The 21,060-nt window shown below is 32.3% G+C and overlaps 1 protein-coding gene and 1 pseudogene across 5 annotated transcripts; one reads left to right on the top strand and one right to left on the bottom strand.

The window, feature by feature from the left end:
* Positions 1 to 626: 626 nt before the first annotated feature.
* LOC100802681 (bifunctional D-cysteine desulfhydrase/1-aminocyclopropane-1-carboxylate deaminase, mitochondrial-like) lies at positions 627 to 3,233 on the top strand (annotated as a pseudogene).
* A 5,685-nt stretch (positions 3,234 to 8,918) lies between these two features.
* On the bottom strand, positions 8,919 to 20,789 carry LOC100802148 (uncharacterized). Of its 5 annotated transcripts, none has more exons than XR_415400.4 (9): positions 20,514 to 20,789; positions 19,156 to 20,159; positions 15,599 to 16,946; positions 13,266 to 13,545; positions 12,536 to 12,643; positions 12,172 to 12,450; positions 11,396 to 11,539; positions 10,393 to 10,911; positions 10,101 to 10,288 (listed from the first exon to the last, which is right to left on the bottom strand). XR_415400.4 is itself a non-coding variant. In XM_006584856.3 (9 exons), the coding sequence occupies exons 3-9, from the start codon at positions 20,087 to 20,089 to the stop codon at positions 10,648 to 10,650; spliced, it is 3,357 nt and encodes a 1,118-aa protein (XP_006584919.1). In that variant the 5' UTR covers positions 20,090 to 20,108; positions 20,217 to 20,387; positions 20,514 to 20,673; the 3' UTR covers positions 10,101 to 10,647. The 5 variants fall into 5 exon arrangements, 4 of the variants coding, with proteins under 4 accessions (XP_006584918.1, XP_006584919.1, XP_006584920.1 ...); XM_006584856.3 differs by adding an exon at positions 20,217 to 20,387 and having other exon boundaries at positions 10,101 to 10,911; positions 19,156 to 20,108; positions 20,514 to 20,673; XM_006584857.3 differs by adding an exon at positions 20,217 to 20,328 and having other exon boundaries at positions 10,101 to 10,911; positions 19,156 to 20,108; positions 20,514 to 20,649.
* Positions 20,790 to 21,060: the final 271 nt, after the last annotated feature.

Raw genomic sequence — 21,060 nt, 5'->3', positions numbered from 1 at the left:
AAAAATTGGAAACTAAAGAGAAATTTTTAAAAATTTATGTGATTCCTATATCTTTATTTCTCTTTTTCCACTTCATCAAACCAACCCCAAAAGTAAAAAATTAGCAACTAAGACATAATTATTCCATTTATTTAAGAGAAATATATGCAAAAAAGACAAAATTTATTTTAATAATCGTCCGTGTGAAAAAGAATTTTTCAGTAATCGTTAAGTGTGCTTGATTGTGAAAAAATAGGAGAAAATAATTTCAAAATTATGCATAATCCACACATCTTTCTCTTAACCTTAATTCAAATATTGTTTTGACAGTTTTCTTTCATTCTTTTTTTTTTCTCCAGACAACTAATTAATCCATCCTATAAGATGGAGTGAAGACAAGATGGGAATAATTTAATTTAATTTGATAGTATTGTCCGTACGGGGAACCACAAATTGTTATGTATATAGTTTGAGTGAATATTGGGTGCATTTGCAGGAGAAATTGTCATGGCAATGAGACGATGATGTGTTGGATGGATCCGTCTAATAATCTGTTGTGTTAAGGGGATATAGTTTTAGTACTATATCGTCAATTTTATTGGACAAACCCTATTCTTCATCAATTTGTTTGGATTGAAGATACTAACATGTATCTGTATCACTTTTCTAATAAAATCCTTTCAAGGAGGGCTATATTTTTCACTGAATGGATTACTGTTTACTAAAAGTTATCTGTAGATTGTAATTATTATTCTTAAATCTTCAAGATATAAGAAAAGATGAAGCATGGGACACAGTCTTAAAATTTGTTACTCATGACCCAAGGGACAACTTTGTCTCTCGCACAACACCATCCAAAAGTAAATACCCAGCCCTTTCTTCCACTCTTCTAGGTAGGGTGGTCTTTTACCATGGTCTAAAATAAAATACTCTTTACCCAAAAGATGGCTGTTGATTTAATATTTTTAGCTAAAAGGGTATTTGTTGTGAAATTGGTAAGGGCCTACATAGGTGGAACTTTTGAATTGCGTTGCTCCCAACTCGTGATCCTGGATACTTAACTATTTATTTATTTACTTTACATTCTTAGTATGATTGAGTTATTTCTTTCAGGGGTTATATAGAAGCAGTTCGGGAAATTGAGCAGCAGATTCAGAGGGGACAGGCAATGTCAAGTTTGATGATATTGTTGTCGGTTGTGGCAGGTTCTGCTCTACTTGATTTCTTTATCTTTTCATCAGTGGCCATCTCCTTCCCCTTGATTGGATTCTCTTTATGTCTGAGAAGCTGGTTTTTGTAACAACTTTCTGGCATCTTCTAGTATGTCTGTTGTAATCAAGTGCTGATAAAGATCTCCCTCAGTCTAGTATAGAAATTAGTAAACCAAGATCCGGTGATTAAATTACGAGTGCCAATGATTTCAACTCATAATTTACAACCAAACTTCTCACTGAATGTGAGCTTAATCAGTGTTATGGTTCTTTTTTTAATTGATACAGTACCTTAAAAGAACGTTATCTATTAAATCATAGTTAATTACATTTTCATCTATTTAACATCATACATTTATTAATTTTCAGTGGGGGCACAATTGCTGGTCTGTCACTAGGATCGTCATTGAGTACATTGAAAGCAAAGGTATATCTTCCATTAAGACAACTCACATAACCCATGTTTTTGTGAGCCTTTTTTGTCATTTACGGCTTCCTGCAGGTACATGCATTCTCTGTTTGTGATGACCCAGATTACTTCCACAACTTCACTCAAGGCTTGCTTGATGGACTCAAAGCTGGCGTTAGCTCGAGAGATATTGTCCACATTCAGAACGTGAGTATCTTGGTAGAGTTGAAGTGTTAAAACTGTTTTTTTCCTGGTTGGTAAGATTTATAAAGGTTCTTTTGTGGAAGTATGTAAAACCTGCTATTTTTCTTGGTCTTGCTCTTTTTGGTTTTCATGCTATATTCAAATTGGATAACTCCTTACCTAAAGGGGAAAAGAGTACATACTGGTAATTATTGACCAAATGGATGATAAACTACCACAGACCTAACATGCTTGTGTGTCAAATCATTACATGAAGTCTGTACAAACACATACATTTGTGATCTGGAAAACTTGCTTCATCATCTGGGTGATCAATGCTTTAAATTGGTAATGAGAATTTAATCGTTTACAGGCCAAGGGTCTTGGCTATGCAATGAATACATCCGAGGAGCTTAATTTTGTTAAAGAAGTTGCTACGGCAACTGGTGTTGTTCATGACCCAGTATACCGGTATTTATTTGTTCCATACGTTGTATATAGTCAAAGTGCTCTTTAAGAACGAAATTACTTCTTTATCTTCATTTTTTCACTAACAGAGGACCATTCTTTGTACATCACATGAATCTCATGTTCACAAATTCAGTAGCTTTCTCTATCTTATTTTAGTAGCATCATCTCAACTAATTAATTATTATTCTATAGCTGGAAAAAAAATAGTTTCTTGGTATGTGAAACCAAAACGCCATGTCATATTTGTATATATATCTTGTAAAGGTTTGTGTAGATGGTGTCCTTTGAACTTGGTGAACCTTCTGAAAAAATAATACTAAAAATTAATGTAATTATTTGATTGGAATCGTAGAACTCATGTAGTTTACGTTCATCTTCAGTTTATGGCCAATCATTAATCGTCTAGAGACGGAAAATAAGTCCTATGGAAAAGTTTGTGAATTTATAAAAACTTAATTCTATAATACTAAAAGTTATGGGCCTTGCATGTTAAGAAGCTGGCACCATTCATTAATTCCTTGTATAAGAAAGTATTAAATGTTCTTTTGCATTTTCAGTTTCAGTTATTATTATTTTTTTTTACTTACGTTTAATACTTCTTATTTTAATTCCTTTGCGTATACCTTAAGGGAACTCCTCTGTATATTCCAAACTTGAAATGGGGAAAAAAGTCTTAATAATAGAAAATGTAATAGTTGGATGTTATGCATTGAATGTTGCTGAGTTTACTTAACTTCATATTCGGTTGTTAATACCCTCTCAGTGGTAAGGCTGCTTATGCAATGGTGAAAGATATGTCTGAAAATCCAAAGAAGTGGGAAGGGAGAAAGATCCTCTTCATACATACGGGTGGCCTCCTAGGATTGTATGACAAGGTCGATCAATTGGCTTCTTTTGTTGGGAATTGGCAACGAATGGATGTCAATGAATCTGTTCCTAAGCATGATGGTATTGGAAAGATGTTCTAGAGAAGGAAAATGGAAAAACCTGGCATTGCCAGCATCTATATTTTGTGCTATCTTGCTCTAAAAAAAATTTATACTTGTATTTAATAGCCATATGCTCACACTGAAGCCTGCCTGAAGTTACCATTAGTAAAGTCCCAAAAACTTCAGTGACAAATAAATTTAAGTTTTTTTAAAATTATTATTGTTGGTGCTTGTTTTAGATTAGAATTAGAATGCCATTAGAATATATGTTCTCAATTTGCCAGTACAAAGTAGTTAATTTTTTTTCACGCATGACTTAAATTATAAAATTCTCTTGAAGGGAAAACTAATTTTTGGATTATCATTGGGGCAAAGTATTCAAATGATTTCATGATTAGTTTATATTAAAGAATCTGACTAGAATATGTTCAACCAATTTTATTTTTTTTCATTTATAAAGCTTGAATTCAAGATATTACCTAAAGAATTCAAGATAATACTACCCAGAGTCTCGTACCAAGAACATGATAATTGAAAACTAATTTGATATCAAATAGTTGATTGCATTCTTCCAAGCATGTATAATTATAATCCTAGACTTTGCTGGACATAACTGCGGAGGGACAAAAGGAGGCGAGACATTGGATAGGATCTTAGAGTATGTGATGTCCATATGTCAACTTGCACCATTATCCAATTGGTATCTGTATGTCTATATTTGGACATATTATCCGTATGGTTTTTTTTTTACCAAAGAATACTGGAATTATTCATCCAACTAAATCCGTATGTTATTTAAATGAAATGTTTTAATGTGTCCTTTTTTTATAATGTAGTAATATAAATATTTTAATATTAAAATTAGCTATAAAAATAATAAATAAAATTAATTCAAGTGAAACAATTAATTATATAAAGAGAGAGATGCTGATATAGGACGAGTTTGATACTATGTTATTAAAATAATATTCAAATTCCTAACTTGCAAAACATTAGTATTGAGAATGAGATGGGTAATTTTAGTGGGCTGTATCACTGTTATGTTATATTGATGCAGTGGTGTGCATTACTATGTGTACCCAGAGAAATTGCTGATACACTCGGAAATTTCATGATTTTTTCATTTTATCCTTTTGTAAAAGGGATACGAATCTGAACCTGTGACTTTTAGATTATTAGCAGGACGTTCTAACCAATTGAGCTAATAGTATAATTATGTTATAAAAAAATTAATATTGATATATATAACACTAAAAAATTTTAATGTATATTTAATGCACATATAAATTTAAATAATAAATTTTGTGACAATTAATTTTGATATAACTCATACGAATTATTTAATCTGTATATTTTTTATAAATAAAAAAATATTTACTATTAAAAAAATTAATTTATTAAAATTAAAAAAAACACTTACGGGTCACGTAATCCGTATGAGTCATACGAATTATGTACCGACTATGTAATTCGTATAAGTAATACAGATTACGTAATCCGTATGAGTGTGTAGACTTAAGTTATCTATTCAGCAAAAACTTTTAATTTAACGTTAGGATCGATGAAAATTTAATATACATACAAATAGTTATTAGGTGTAATAACTCAACCAATATACCTTACATGCATGGTAGAATATGGTGTTGACCCAAGGAGATGCACTAAGAGTTGAACTTGTGGCTATTGAGACTTGTTAGAAGCATGACTATAATGTAGGGAATTCAATCAATCAACCTAATTTGATTCTAATAAACAATCATCAATCCTAACCACATATTTTCTATTCATGTAGAAAAAATTATTGCATAAAGATAAATAAAATCTCATTGTGTTCTCATACTCAATGTCATAATAAAGACTAAACACGGAAGCGTACCTAAATTAGTTATAATGGAGTCATGAAAAGTTGATAAGGATCAAGATTGGTTTTGTGATCTTCGAAATGTAAAGAGCTTTGTTTTCTTCTTCTCTGAATTTTCTCTAGTCTGACTTATAAAGAGTTTGGACCATAACCTCTTTATTGATAAGTGTCATCCATTATCCCAAATTTGATGTTAGTGTCTATACAATTAGTCTTTCATAAGATATATGTCGTTAGTTATAAATTTATATTGATTAGATCACTTTAATATTTTGGTTAATAAAATAATGACTCTTTCAATTATGTAATATATATATATATATATGACCCAAAATTAGTAACATACATCTTTAGTTCGTGAAACAGATGTATTGTTTACAAGTGATCGATCTCGTTGTTTGAGAGGTAGACACGGTCATCAATCATAATAAATTTCATAAGCATGCATGGTGATGTTATATATTAAGAGGATCATATCCACATGCATGTTGTTGCAAAGGGAGTTGGTCTCTTCTTTTTTCTCGTGAATCGTGAGGGTGAGGCTAATGGTGTGTAGCTGACAAGCTTGCTGCTGATGCGTTGGAGCTTGTTTTGCGTGATAGATTAGCTTTCTGTTTGTTTGGTCGTTTTTATTCCTTTGTACAAAAAGCAGAGTGAGAGAGTGAATTTAAAATATAAAAATAATTAGTAATATAATTCTATAATTATTACTTATAAATATTTATTATATTATTAATATTAATACTTAAAATTTTATATTAGTTATATTGTTTAGACTAAATTCTAATTGTGATTTTCTTATAATTTCAAATTCATAATTTTAATTTCCTGAAATTAAATGAAATGAAAAATAAAAAATATCTTAATATGAATTAAACTCATGATCTTTTGCTCAAAGACAAAATAATAAATCATTAGGATACATATTTTATTTGGTTAGTTGTGTTAACATTATTTTTTTATGTATTATTAGTGAAGATTTTTTTTTCAAATTATCAAATTTTATAAATTAAAAATATTTAATATATAAATATTTTTTAAGTTTACGATAATAGTTAGAGTACAAATAATATGTATATTAAAATCAATTTTAAAAAATTATGTAAATAATTTGCATATTAATTTATGAAATTTGATTATAAATTGGTAAAATAAAAATATGAAAACTATTTAAAATAAAAACATATAAAATGATATAAAATAAAATTTAAAATATTTATATATTAAATATATTTTAATTATAAATTTTGATAATTTAAAAAATAAATAAATAACTTTTAAGTAATGATACATAGAAAATAATATTAATATAGTTAACTAAATAAATAAAATAAGTGTGTTAGTGTTTTATTGTTTTATTTATAAATAAAGATGATCAAAATTATAATTTAACCTATTATTTATTATATTATTAATATTAATAGTTTAAGTTTTATATTAATTATATTATTGATATACTGTTATATTATTAGAGTTATTAATTATACGTAAAAAAAAATTATGCTTAATAGTTAGGCATCTTCATTCAAATATTTTTTTTCAAACATAAAATAAAGATCAGCCTAGCTAGCTTCAAATGTCTGCATGCACGTGTAACCTATTTTACTTTTAAAAAATGGTGCTTTTTTAGCGGTTGTTCTATTATTACTCGTTTTCTTTTCGTCTAAAAGCTTCTATGTTTTTAAGGCTTAAATATATTTTAATTATATTTTATTTTATTCCCTAAAAATATATGTTTTGGTTATTATAAAAAAAACAAATATATTTAAAGAATTAAAACAAAATAGCAAAGATCAATACTAAAAAAAATGGAATTTTTCCGGAGTCAAAACGCCAAAAAATATTATTTTAGGAAAAAATAAAATATAATTATATGTCAAGGAGTTAAAAATATATTTAAACATTTAAGTTTTATTTTTAATATGAGTCTACATATAGTATTAAGTCAAGTATTATATATTATTTATAAGATAATTTCTTCTCTCTATTAAAGTGATCTTATAAAAATAAACTTGCGGGGATTTATATATAAGATTGTCATTTAGTGTGGACTATATAGTGTATTTTTTATTGGGGTTCATAATTTTTTGTTTTTGCAAACTGAAAATAGATAAATGATAATTATTGATTTTTAATTTTCAATATTATTATGATATATAACTTTTGATTTTATTTTTTACCATACTTTGATAGAGCATCTCATTTTTAAATGTGTTACTAAATAAAAAGGAAACTCTTTTGTTTTTCATACTTCAACTCGTAATATGCTGGATGAATGTAGTGCTTTTTTTTATATAAAAAATTTAGTACTTTTTTACCTTAAAATTATTTTCTAACAAAAGTCTATCTGGAAACCCCCACCCCCGGGGATATATGAATTCCTCAGTGAACCCACTCTAAGCACCTAGTTTATAGGCTTAGAATTGGGGTATTATATAAAATAAATATAATATTCATCTAAAATTAGTTTATGCTTTGGAAATTATCAATCCAATACGACACATCTTTTATTGTATAAATCGACGAGGAGTACTAGAAATATATTCTTTTAACATAATTTTTTTATTGATTGAAATTTACTAAAAATATAAAATTAGTATAGAGAATCATTGAATATAATATGAACCCATTAAATTTGTATTTTCAGTTAATGAAAAAGAATGTTTTCAAAAGAGTTTTCTTTTTCTTTTTTTGGAGCTATTCAAAAGAGTTTTCGGAAAGTATATTTTTTAAAAAAACTAGTTGAACTGAACTTTATTTATTCTATTGAAAATAAAATAAAATTAAGAGCTAAATATTTTAAGTAAATATAAATAATATAATAGTATCTATATTATCATTCATATTGTATTGACTTTCTATTATAATTAATTTATCTAAAGATTTAGGTATATTGATGTACATGATGATTTAATCCCATTTAGAAGTGGGTTTGTTGGTTTATTTTAAATGGCCTTACTACAAAGCAGATTTTTAGATTAAATTAGGTTCTTAAAAAGTCAAAAATTTTAAAAGAGTAAAATAAACTAATATGTTATTAATTCAAGTGATATTAGACTCGAACTTTTAAGCAAATAGTATCTGTGATAGAAAAAAATGTAATTAAGTGAAGAGATTTAAAAAGAAAAAGTTATAAAAGAAAAATCATGTCAAGTAAATAGGCGAAGCCTTAAAAAAATTATATATAACAAATAAATTAAATCTATACCTTATATTTATAAAAACAAGTCAGACTTATTTAAGAAAAAAATTTAACCTGATTTAAACCATGGTAGCCAGAAGCACAGGTGCTCATCACAATCGTTTCTTCTTTCACAATAACCCCACTATAATCTATAGTGCTGAAAATAAAAATAAAGGCGAGCCTTTAATTTACTGGCAAAAGAAAACATATGTTTCCCCACTTGTCATTTGTTTAATCATGACTTGTTTTTAGTGACGTTTTATCAACTGTGTTTCTATTCTTAAAACTTGAAAAATACTGTATTAACATCAGCCATAACGTCAATAAAGAACAACGCTAGTTGCAGAAAGTTACGGGAAAAAAAAAAAAAAAAGATGCACATGCAAGCATTTCATTTGAATTAAAAAAAATATACTTTCATTTTTAATTATAAAAATACTATTCTATTTTGTTGCATTTTGATTTTAAATATTTGTATCAAAATAGTACTAATATTTTTTCATTATTTTCTCTCCAAACTTTTAAAGATAAAATAAAAAAAAACTAATATTTTTATAGTTAAAAATGAAAATAAAAATATTTCTCAAACCAGATGCCTTGTAAAATATTTCTGCAAAAAACAATACTTATATGCCAATGCTTAATAATGTCAAATTCCAAACACTGTTATTAAAACCTAACACAATGTTCCTTCCTTAACACTATCAAGATACATTTTGATTGCTCCAAACGGTAAGTACATGCAATTTGAGTTTCATGTTCGTCCCATCTGTGGTGTCACACCCCATGCAAAAATTGGATTTAGTATCTATATCACAAAAATATTACTAGATAGCCTAAAAGAATTATCACACACCATGTACAAGAAGATTCTAAGATTTCCCTGTCCAGCAGAACAAAGAGCAGAAACCTAACATTACACCGTCCGTGTAAAATTACATCATTCGATCGTGTATGTATGGCTTGTCACTGGAAGAATACAATTTGGTTAGGGGAAGGAGACGGACATTTCCCACAAAACCAAAGCACCTTCCAATGCAGTATGCATATAAATGTGGAAGGGCACAGCACAACTCTTTCCATTTCATCTTTAAAATAGATCATGAAAAGCAGCGATGTATCAGTGGGGCCTTCACTCTGCAACGATGAACCTTACCCAACTTAGGGTAGGTGGCATTATCACCATTAAGAACCCTCTAAATATTTCAAGATGATATTGGTTCATATGGGTATGACAACCATGGATGCTTCAGGGCCTCAGATGCAGAGGGCCGCTTCTTAGGGTTGACTTCAAGCAAGTGAGCAACAAAGTCAATGAAGCCTTGGTCTCCCATTGGCAATCTATGCCTCAGGGATGTCTTTTTCGGAATCAAGTATTCTAACCGGTTGGTTTCCTGTAGATTAATAAACAATAAATTTACTGACAATCATTCAAGTAAACAATGCAAAGGCAAACACAAATTTAATACAACATGGTAAGAATTAAAAGTCAAGCAGCTAACATGTCTGAGTAATAATTAATAAGCCAATTTTGTTAATGTCTTCTAAGCTATGGATAAATGATAGAGCAAATTACAACAACCTCTCCTGAGGTTTGCTCTAATTACACATGCATCCTCTCCTTTTTTTACCCTACACAAAACCTCCTAACTTTTCTGTATTCATTACAGTTGCACCCCCTCTTCCTCAAACGGTGTTAACTCAGTTATGTGAGCACCTGAATGGCATGTGATTTCTTTTAAAAAAATTATCCCCAAAACTCCCCCATCTCATCTTCTTCGCAAGGTACCTCAAGGAAAACAAAAAAAAATTGCAGAGAAGATGAATAAATGATTTGCAGAAGATTTAAAAAATATCATATCAAATTTAAATAGATCACAAGCAATTTTTTGTGTATATCCGAACATGCTTAGGCACCCATAATGCTCAGACAACAAAAATCAATTTGAGGATAAACAACAAAAGAGATCATCATCAATAACAAGAAACAATTTGACTCAACTTTTATCAAACACCTTCTGAGCATCATAATTTGCTTTACATGTCCAACGGTGAACAGATCTACATCAAAATTTTAGAATACCAAAAATCATAAGAATTAAAGCAGATCTATCTTTAGTAGAAGATCACAGTGGCTACGCTGGCAGAGGGAGGGGAACACCCACTTGTGAATGCTGCAACGTGTGACTTGGGTTATACCGCCACTTGGGAAATGATTCAAGCTTTGGTGTTTTGAAGTAAAAGAGGTACAGAGGGACCTTGTTCGCTTCCCTCTCATGTAGGATTGAATCTCTATAATCTTCTCCGGCATCTGCTTCAGCATGGCCGACACCGTTTTGTCCATACTCACGCTTGATCAGAAGTTGTCGTCCACTAAGTGGTGGTTTGTCCGTGTGGACCGAGTTGATGGCTGGCGATGTTCACATTCTTCGAGACATTGCATTCTCAACAAAGGCGTTGAGTGGCAAGAGGAGCAGACACGTGACGTGCTGGAGCCGTGAGTTGAAATCGGAGAGAGAGGACTTGAGCGAATCAACCTTGGAGAGGAGGGATCGGAGGTTGTTGACGGCGAGGATGAAGTCCTGGCAGTGAGCCTTGCACACCTCTTCGATCTCCAACTCCTTCAACTGTGCGAAATGGCAGAGGTGGTGGTGGAGCGTCTCCAGCTTGCTGGAGGTGAAGGCCTTGCAGATGAAGGGTTGGAAGGGGAAGAGATAAGGAAGGGATGGGTATTGGGTACTTTGTTGGGTAGGGGTAATTTGGAATTTCAATAAAAAAAGGCAATTTTTTAATAAAAAATTAATTTTAAAAACAAAACTTAACTGACACCATTAAATGAGGGGGTGCCAAAGATATGGTTATGAATGGAGGGGATGCATGTGTAAGTGTAAATGTGTAATTAGAGCAAATCTCGGGAGGTTGCTGTAATTTGCTCTAAATGATCATACTGTGCACTGAGTTGAGGTTTCAAGCAGGTTCTAATAATCTCTTCAAAAAATAAAAGCATGTTCTAATAATAATAAAACTTTCAGTCCAGGCCAGACACCAAACATCTAATTTAACTTGCTACATAAAAGCCCTGGCTCCTAGGAACTAGCTAATCAACATCAACATTCCAAATTCATGCCTAGTCCAGTTGGTACACAAGGTTAGATATAAAATTCTTACCTGATTCCTTTCATAAAGCATGTGATTTTTGGTGAAGTACTTATATGTGTCCCGTCCTTTTGCAAGCATATTTTGATCAATTGGACCAATGATCCCAATCACCCGAGCAAGTAATGTTGCAGGTGAATCATTTTGGAAGAGGACCTACAAAATGCTTAGTTCAGTGCCACTGAAGAAGAAATAAAAAATTAATCATGTATTTAACAAAGAAAAGAAAGCACTCTCCATAATACAGAGATTCTACAACCGCTTTCAAGCAAAAACTAATAACAATCCCACAATTGCAAAGAAAGTCAGTGTATTTGATACTGTATTCTGATGTACTATCATTGGGTCCATAAATGGTGTAGAAACAAAAATCCCCATTTTAACATAATCAATGTGAACCACAACACAACAACTAACTTTTTATAATAGAATGAAATATATGAATAATCAGTATCATAGAAGATCATTTGCTCAAATAAAACAAAAATAACACAAAGCTATGCAACCCTCAGCCAAGAAAGGAGTTTGAAATCACTTCATTACTTTAATCAAGAAATTTCAGCATCTAAAAGAATCATCGAGGAGAAATAAATAGTCTTGCTTAAAATCAATATAAGTGGTGAACTTCCAGAAAAATAAACATTTGGACCGGAGGTAATAAAAACATTTGTATACCTTTTACACACGAGAAATTTTATGGCTCAAGAGATAAATTTCTGGTACTAAAACTCAACTGTTTAACATACTTTATGCCATTTTGAACTACATTAATCATCTTTGGTCCTTACATTGCCAGTACAAAGTTCTGCCAAGATGCAGCCAAGAGACCAGATATCAATCTTCTTGTCGTATGGAAGTCCCAAAATAACCTCAGGAGCACGATAGGACCTTGACTGAACATAAGAGCAAAGGTGATCTGTTTCAAAACAACTACTTCCAAGATCAATGACCTTCACCTCACACCTACTATAGCTTTTAACCAAAATATTCTCTGGTTTCAAGTCGCAGTGTATTAGTCCAAGGCTATGCAAAAACTGAAGAGCTTCCAAACACTGAATGGTAATTGACTGCACACATCAATTCAGAAGAGTTTGCAATGAGAATAGATAAGATGAAAATTAAACATCATGAAGTAAATAGCACACCACAAACCTGCAATCTTGGCATTGTAAAGTACACTTCACCACCTGATTCTCTATTAAATTTATGAAACTCATACAAGTTTGCTTTAAGTAGCTCACATACTATTAACAAATGCTCCTGCCATACAATGGGAAAAGAAAGAGTGATGAAATCAGATGGCAAATTTGGTGTACAACTATTAATAAACAAGGCATTAAAAAATTAACAGAAGTAAACATGCAAGATAGACAGCAAAGTTAGATGACCACAGTTTAAAAGAAATTTCTTCCAAATCCCATTCCTTTTTCTTTTTCGTGGTAAAATTCCCATACTCTGAATATACAAATAGATAGTCCTATAAGGACATAGAATATTTGAGAAAATTTAGTACCTACCAGTGTTGAAGGTTTTAACCATATCCAGGAATACTTTGCAAATTTCCAAAATCAGAAACATTAACTCATTACGCAGCAGTTTTAGTTAAAAAATTAACACAACAGTCACAATTGAGTGATATTTTTAGAAGATATATGGAAAAACAATAACAAATAGTAACAGTATTCATCATCACCTAAATAGACTAGGTCACAACAGTATAAATAAAAAGTCCAAATAATGGATGATGTAGAAATTATTAAAAAAAAGGAGGAAAATAAATAATATAAGACATAGGAAAAATGTATATGTGCCTAAAATGAATATTGATTGTTTTGAAAGCAATTTGTAATAGTATTAAGAGGATCAATAGCAATCCACTTACTCGATAATAGAAATAATCGTATAATCGAAGAATGTGATACTTGTCTGCAGGATCATGCTTATTGACATACTTGAGAAGCTTGATCTCGTCAAGACTTTGGTCAAAAAAGTCCTTGTTGTTCTTTATAATTTTAACACAAACATCCATGCCTGTATGTAGGTCATGAGCTTGTATAGCTTTGCTAAATGCAGCAGATCCCAAATACTCAGTAACATGATACCTCCCAGCTATTACAGAATTTAAAACAACATGGAAATTCTTGTCCTCCTCAAAGCCAGTTCTGAGCAACAAAAACTTAGTTTAAGAAGGACTATAAAGGTTAAAAAAAGGGAGAACATAGAAACAGTCAAGAAATCATACTTTACAGCATAGCAAAAAATCACCACAATCTCATTAAGATCCTTTTACACAAGGCAAAAATAAAATGCTTAAAAAGTTCTGCGTCATTAGCATGCACATATACCATGAAGGAAAAAGAACCTCACTGTTTCAACAATATCTTTAAAAGAGGTTTCATTTTAGAGAAATACATGTTATATTGTCTCATGTACTTATTTCTTGAAATATAAGAATTAAAATTAAGAATTAAAGCAACTTTAGGAATTCATAACAATCACCAACTAGTCTGCATCACAGGATTACTCTCTATCACAACTGAGCATAATCTCATCAATTTAAACAAAATAAAAAATGGACAAGATCCAGATTGTTTTGTAGACATAAACATATTGACATTGCTAATTCCATGGCAACTAAATGAAGACACACTCTATGCTTACAACATTGCTATGATAAATAATGCATTTTATTCATTATGAACTGTAAATGTACTGCTCACTTAGTTCTGAGTGCAGTCTTGGGAAAGAAGTGGAGGTTATACAGAAAGGGAAACAGTAGATCAGGTGACATCCTAAGTTTAATCCTACTTTCCGTTGTTTACAAGACCAAAAACTTCATGAAATGTTTAGAATAATATGAATGTTTAACCAAGTGTCTATAGGTTAAGAAAAAATGACAGTTATGATATGCAAACAACAACAAAATCTTATCCTACTAGGTGAAGTTGGCTACATGGATCACACAACGGCATTAAGCACAATTAAAAACCAAATCTTCAAGTATATTATTTAGCATCAGGTCTTCCTTGACGACTTCCTCCAACATATTTTTGGTTTGCCTCTCCTCTTTTTCACAACACTAAAAATCAAGCAATCTACTCTTTTTACCGGTGTTTCTCGTGGCCTTCTTTGTATGTCCCTAAACCACCTTAACCAATTTTTTGTCATGTTTATTTTCAATCAGTGCTACAACAATTTTTCTCATAAATAATCATTTTGTACTTTGTCCTTTCTTGTATGGTCACACATCCATATTAACATCCTCATTTCTACTGCCCCACACTTCTCTCATATTGTCCCTTTAAAGCCTAGCTGTGTAATAAAACTTGCCTTTGGGTTTGGTGTTACTTTGCAATCACATAACCCCAGATACCTTTCTCCATTTTAGTCATCCTACTTGTATCCTATATGTAACATCATCAATCATTTCTCCATCATTTTGTATTATAAATCCTAGATATTTAAACTTTCAAAATTGTGGTACAAGATCATCTCCCATTTTTACTTCCAAGTTATATTCCTCTTGCCTCTTGCTAAAATTGCTATGCATATACTCTGTCTTACTCTCCTACTTAAGGGAAAATCCTTTGTTTTCAAAGTTTGTCTCCAGTGTTGATTGCTTCCCTTTGATTCCTCAATCAAGAATATATCATCAGCAAAAGGCATGCAATTAGGGACAATCTTTTGTATGTCCCTAATAAGCACATTCAAGACTAGATTAAACAAGTATGGACTTAAGGCTGAACGTTGATGTAATCCTATCCCTATAGGAAAGTCCTTAGTCTCACCTCTTGGAGTTCTCACACAAGTAGTTACCCCATCATAGTGGGTCCCAAGCCCATATTAAGGAGGAGGGTTGTGCTATCCCCTTGGCAGTCAACATAAAACTCGTGGTTATATCAAACATGGATTACTTATCATATGCAAACAATAGATTTATAATTAACATATTATGAATTTGTAAGTAAAGAATACAAAAAGTTAAAAAAATATTGTTCCCCATATAAAAGCTCAAAAAAAATGAAGGATGCACAAAGTTCATATCAAAGTTTCAATAGTTTCAAAAAAAAAATCTAAAATATAATTCCAAAGTCATTTGAAAATTGAGGTAAATAGTAAGCATGCTTATTGGAGAAGTATACTTAACCAATAAATACCATGACTAGTGATTATAGCTTAGATAAGCATACACACACATACACATTAAAAACATGCCTGTTTTTTCTGTGCACAATCTTTAGATTGAAGGTTTCAAATTCCTCCTCCTGTGCCTTTATCTGCCTTACTTGCTCTTGCACAGCAGCTACCTCTTCATCCTCTAGCGATGCTCCAAGATCATCTTCCCTTGCAATTCCAGTCTTTTCATCTTCTTCTACTTTCACATGCTCTCTTTCAGAATACCCATAATTTGAGACTGTTGTTGGAGAAGAGTTTGTGGATCTTACAATGTCGGCATTATTCTCATAACTTTTAACAGGTGAAGAATCACTGCTCTTTCGCCTCCACAAAGCAAGCATGTCATCAGTTCCCACAAATGCATGAAGACAGTCATCAGCTTCATCTGTGTTGCCGTTATTTGACCACAGGGACTTATTGGTGGAAGCCTGAATCATCTGGCCATCCTTCAAAGATAGGGGAAATGAGAAGTTTCCATCACCATGAGTTTTCATCTGCAACGGTGCATCTTTATCACATCCTATGACATATTTATTTGATTCACTCTTTTCGTAGTTCTTATTTTTGTTTGATTTGTTAGTAGATTTCTTATCAAAATCATGATGAGAGTGCCTAGAACCACCAAGTCCTGCATCACGATCACGGAAATATTCTAAATCTCCTTCACTACTACCACCAACCAAACTTTCACGCACTTCACTACCAATATCTGCAGCATCACTGTTGATCCCTACCCCAATTGACCTAACTGAACCATGTTGATCATCATCCATACTGATGTCCTCTAGCCGTGATCTTACATTATCATTCAAAACCCTCCCATCTCCTAGCATGATGAGTTCATTTGTCTGAGGGACAAAGCCCCGCCAGACCGGTTCTGCACACATTAGGTTCAATTCTTCTTCATCCATCAATTGTCCATCATATTGAGCCATTAAATCATTATCATTAGTCCTTCCATACTCAGTGTGTGTTAGACCAATAGGATCATCAGTAGCTGTGACAGGTTCAACATTATTTTCCTGAAGATATCGCTCCCCGGAAAAGTAAGAATCCTCCTCAGCAAAGGATTGATCGTCATCCTCATCTTTGGCTGGACCTCTTTCCTGAGGATCTGGAACACTTCCATGTCCAGTCCCCTTTTCATTGTCACTAGGGTAATCAATTTCATGCGCCAAAAACCAGGCCTCATCCTCAATAGGTTGTCTCATGTACCCAACATCCTCATCATCATCATATTCATCGGAGTCCCAATATTCATTCGGATAATCAATAGATTCACTCAACTCATCACCAACTGTAGCAAATCCTGATACAAGATCAGATGTATCCTCCGCTATCCCTTGACTTACAGATAACCAACAGCCCCCTGTAGCCTTCCTCATACCTGAAGCATATATGAAAAAGTCAAATACAGTCTTCAGCACATCTGAACAAGCGTATCAAGTAAAAAATAAGTACATACAATCAGATTCAAAAATCAGAAATAAATCTGTTGCAACAATAAGATAAGTTATTGACAAGTAAATCATCAATAAATTGTAGTTAGGTGTACATGTACCCAGAAAGTTGACCAGATTTAGGATCAATTCTAGATTCTAGATGGAGTATTCAACTCATAGTACAATAGTTATGGTACCATTTCCCTATTTATTTTTTCATGTCAGAGGTAGGGCTAACGTTGCCTTTTCGAATTATGCACAATTGTTTTTGTATAACTTTTCTTTTAATTGAAAACTAACAGAGCAAAAGAACAAACCAATAACTTTGCATGTTACCTGCATCACTATTGAGAAGCTATAATATAAGAAAATAAAAAGATTTCTATAGAAACCAAAAAGAAAGTGAAATCATGCATCAAGTCCAGAAGAAAGATTTGTTTCTTTATTTTTCTTCAGAATCACCACACTGTAAATATTCAAACATTTGTATTTAACTTTTGAACTTTTGGCAAACCCTCTTAAAAGAAATTTATCAATTATTTCCAATCTCCTACGGATATTTTTTTCAACAGAAAAAAGGGGAAAGTACAGCCATGACAAAGATTAGATAAGCTCCCAAATTCCAAACAGAAAAATCCAAAATTCCAAATTAAATTCCTATATCCTATCAGCTGTGTACAGATCAGTCCTCTGTGGTGGTTCAATTGGCAATTCACAATGAATTAAAATGTCAAATTGTCAAAACTAGAAATATTCAACCAAGAAAAAGAGAAGTCAAATGCATGGATCAACACATGAAAATCTGATGTAGTGGTATGGAACAAAAAAAAAAGAGTAATTAAAACTAAATCCCCACAAACATGGAGGCTAGAAATTTAATTAAGGAAACAAGTGCCACTAGGGCATTTGAATAAGAAAACAACAGTAGAAAGTATTAAATGGAAAGTAAAAAGTTTTAATACATCAAAACTAAGAATATATTTCTTGCTTTCTTTTCAAATAATTTTTTAAAATTAATAGAAGACGTTAAATGCTTCCTTAACCAGTACTACTGGTTAGTCATAAGTAAGACCCATAGTTATTAGAATTTTACCATTCATAATCCAAACCACAATTTGATACAATTTGGCTAGTCAGTGGTGACTCCTATCAGGTCATAAATCACATATGACTGAATATTGCAATAGATGGATGATTATTATTATTCAGATTTCAGATACCTTAATGCTCTATTTTCATTCTTCTGGCTGTTACTCATTCTATCCACCATATTTTGTTGTTCAATTGCTCTATTTTTAGACTTCTGTAATAGAGACTTCACACATAATTATGACTTGTGATTTTGTTTCATGAGACTTACAGTCATTTTCTAGTTTAAATTTAAAATTATTGCATTCATCACTGTACATCATTTATCATTTATATGATATATTTCAATGGGTTTCTTGATCTTACAATTTGATATGATTTATATGATATATTTCAGGCTATATTTCAATGGGTTTCTTAATCTTACAATTTGATAAGATTTATGATTCACAATTCAAAAATTAGCTTTAACATTTCACGATTTGAATTGCAATTTGATAACGTTAGCAAGACCCAATATGTAAATAGGGTGGGCAAGCATATGGGATAAAAAGGGTACATGGGGGAAGAGTATATTTACTAGGATAGAAAAAAGAACAAACTTACAAAGCACAAAAATATATTTCCTAAATGTACTTCATGGAATACTATTCTGAATTCTGTAGAAACCTCACTAACTGACCCCTTAAGTGGCTTTCATTGATGATTTTTGACTGACTTCTCAACAACCTGTAATTACTTGGAGTCTTGGACCCCTAATTAAAGGATTAGATTTTTCTAAGCTTAATTAACTTATAGAACAGTCAATTCTTGACTAGCCAAAGGCCTAAAATATCTGTTACCCTCAAACAACACAGATTTAAGATTCAACTACTGAAACTCTTAATTGACATTTGAAATATAAAGATTGAGGAAAGGTTACCATTAAGCATACAAAATAAGCTGTAGTCGTCACCAAACAACAGATGCAGCTGCTATTAAGCCCAAAAGGGAAACCACTAATTGAAAGGCAAAAAACATTTGTGATCATATGAAAAAATTGAATCGTTGTAAATATAAGCTAACCTGAAGGGTTAATTTCCTGTCCAATAGGTACATCCAGATATGAACCAACAAGCAAAGTGCTATCAGCACCAGGGAGTTTTGAGGTTGGTCCATCTCGCTCAAACTTCTCCTCCCAATTAACAACCAAGGGCTTGTCATCTGACTTGAGTTTAACCGGAGGAAGCCTAGGAATCTCTTCCTTCAGATTTTCAGGGGGGAGAGGAAAACTTAAGCTTCCTATCATCTTCTGTTCAGAACTGCCTGGTGTCTTGACCAAGTAAATAGGCCTCCCCAATTCACCCACCTGCTCTTCAATAGATGTCCTAGTATCACTAATTTCTACCTTTTTTTTCTCCTCTATTTTGTAAGAATAAGTGGCACCATCAAAGCTTGTAGACACGTCCCCTTTTGAGAAGGGGAAGACAGTCTTGACAGAACAATCTTTGCTGGAGTCTGAAGACGAATTCACATTCTCATCCTTTCTTGGGCAGGGATTATCTGTGAAGTTCACTTCAAGAGATGAACTATTGAATTTAAGTTGGCGATCAAGTTCCCTAGGTTCTTTGCTTTGCACAACAGAGGCTTTACTACTACTTGCAGGCCACGTGGATTTTTTGTCAGCATTTTCCTCCCCTGACCCAGACTTTGAATTGGTATTGGCTGCAATTACATCAACAGTTTGACATTTGGATACAGTGGCCTTGACAGGACCATTGGTGGGGTTGAACTTCCAGGAGTATAAATCCTCCGAAGTTGTTTTCCATTTGGTTCCACACTCAATTTCCTTGACAATGAGTTCTTGACCTTGACCTTGAGGCTTCTGAAGGAAGGCATTCAAGTCCGGACGATTACTGATCTCACTGAGCAAAGCAGCCTCAGCTCTGGTGAATCGGTTCCTCCTAAGAAAGTCCAAAATCACGTCAACTGAGTTTGTATTTGTGTCCGCCATAGACATAGTGAAGCCCAGCCTCAGCCTAAACGAGAAAGAGTTGAGATGACAAAGCCCAGACCATTCTGATTCTTCTCTTCAGTATAAAATAAAATAAAATAAAATAAAAAAGATGTTAGCTAGAGCTGCTTACCTGGTAAGGTATCAGGCACAAACAAATGACGCCATTTGTTGTTTATGCAAGTGTCTCGAAACCTAACCTAGGAGGTTTGGAAATCGAATCACGATCGTTGGGGGTGGAAGCACTGCACTTAAACCCCACCCGACCCAATGTGGATAAAATTGGAATGCAATGAATCAAGATCTGGAAGAAATTAAAATAAAAGATAGAGGATTGTGTCGTGAAAGTGAATAAGAAGAAAGTTTAGGAGTGGGCTTTGCTTGCTAGCTAAAGCCTGAAGCTAATAGAACAAGCTATTACTGCTCTGACCTGAAAAGAGTTCCGTTGTTGTGCACTGCTGCTCTGCCTCCTTCGCCTCCTTCTCGCTCGGTTCTCTCTCTGTTTAAATTAACATAACACCACCTTAAATCTTTCCCGTTTTCAACCCATACCCACATTTCTATTTCTTTTCTTACCTTTAAGTTATCATATTTTAGACTTTACACATCATTTCAAGACTAAAACTTTTTATATTTGCTTCTAGCTTTGACGATTCAGACATTCGAAACGAAAATGCCACAGACAACATTAACTTTTTTTTATGAAATATTCTATGTCTAAGTTAAGAATAAAATGTTCCATCCAAATATGTTGGTGCGTGCGTGCGTGCCTCTATTACTACTGCACTAAACGTTGATTTACATTAAATAAATGAAAGTAATGTACTAATATGTTCAAAATTTAAGATGTTGCACCAAATACTAAAATTTTTAACATCTATCAAAAGCGTATCCTATGATAAATAACGAATAATGAAGAGCTAATATTGTTGCTTACTTAGAAACTGCACTCTTTATTCCTCCAACTTCCATTCATT

Source organism: Glycine max, chromosome 8 (assembly GCF_000004515.6).
Source record: "Glycine max cultivar Williams 82 chromosome 8, Glycine_max_v4.0, whole genome shotgun sequence".
NCBI lineage: Eukaryota > Viridiplantae > Streptophyta > Magnoliopsida > Fabales > Fabaceae > Glycine > Glycine max.
The sequence above is the reverse complement of the archived record's forward strand: the minus strand, read 5'-3'. Positions and strand labels throughout refer to the sequence as shown.

Bases quoted from the DNA above. Each gene is read 5' to 3' on its own strand.
- LOC100802148 (XM_006584854.4), bottom strand. From the start codon at position 20,641: ATGTGGGTATGGGTTGAAAACGGGAAAGATTTAAGGTGGTGTTATGTT. The intron at 13,546-15,598 runs GCATGTTTTTAA...TTTGTTGCTCAG, and splicing joins ATTGTGCACAGAAAAAACAG to AACTGGCTTTGAGGAGGACA. The intron at 12,644-13,265 runs GTAAGTGGATTG...ATTGTATGGCAG, and splicing joins ACGATTATTTCTATTATCGA to GAGCATTTGTTAATAGTATG.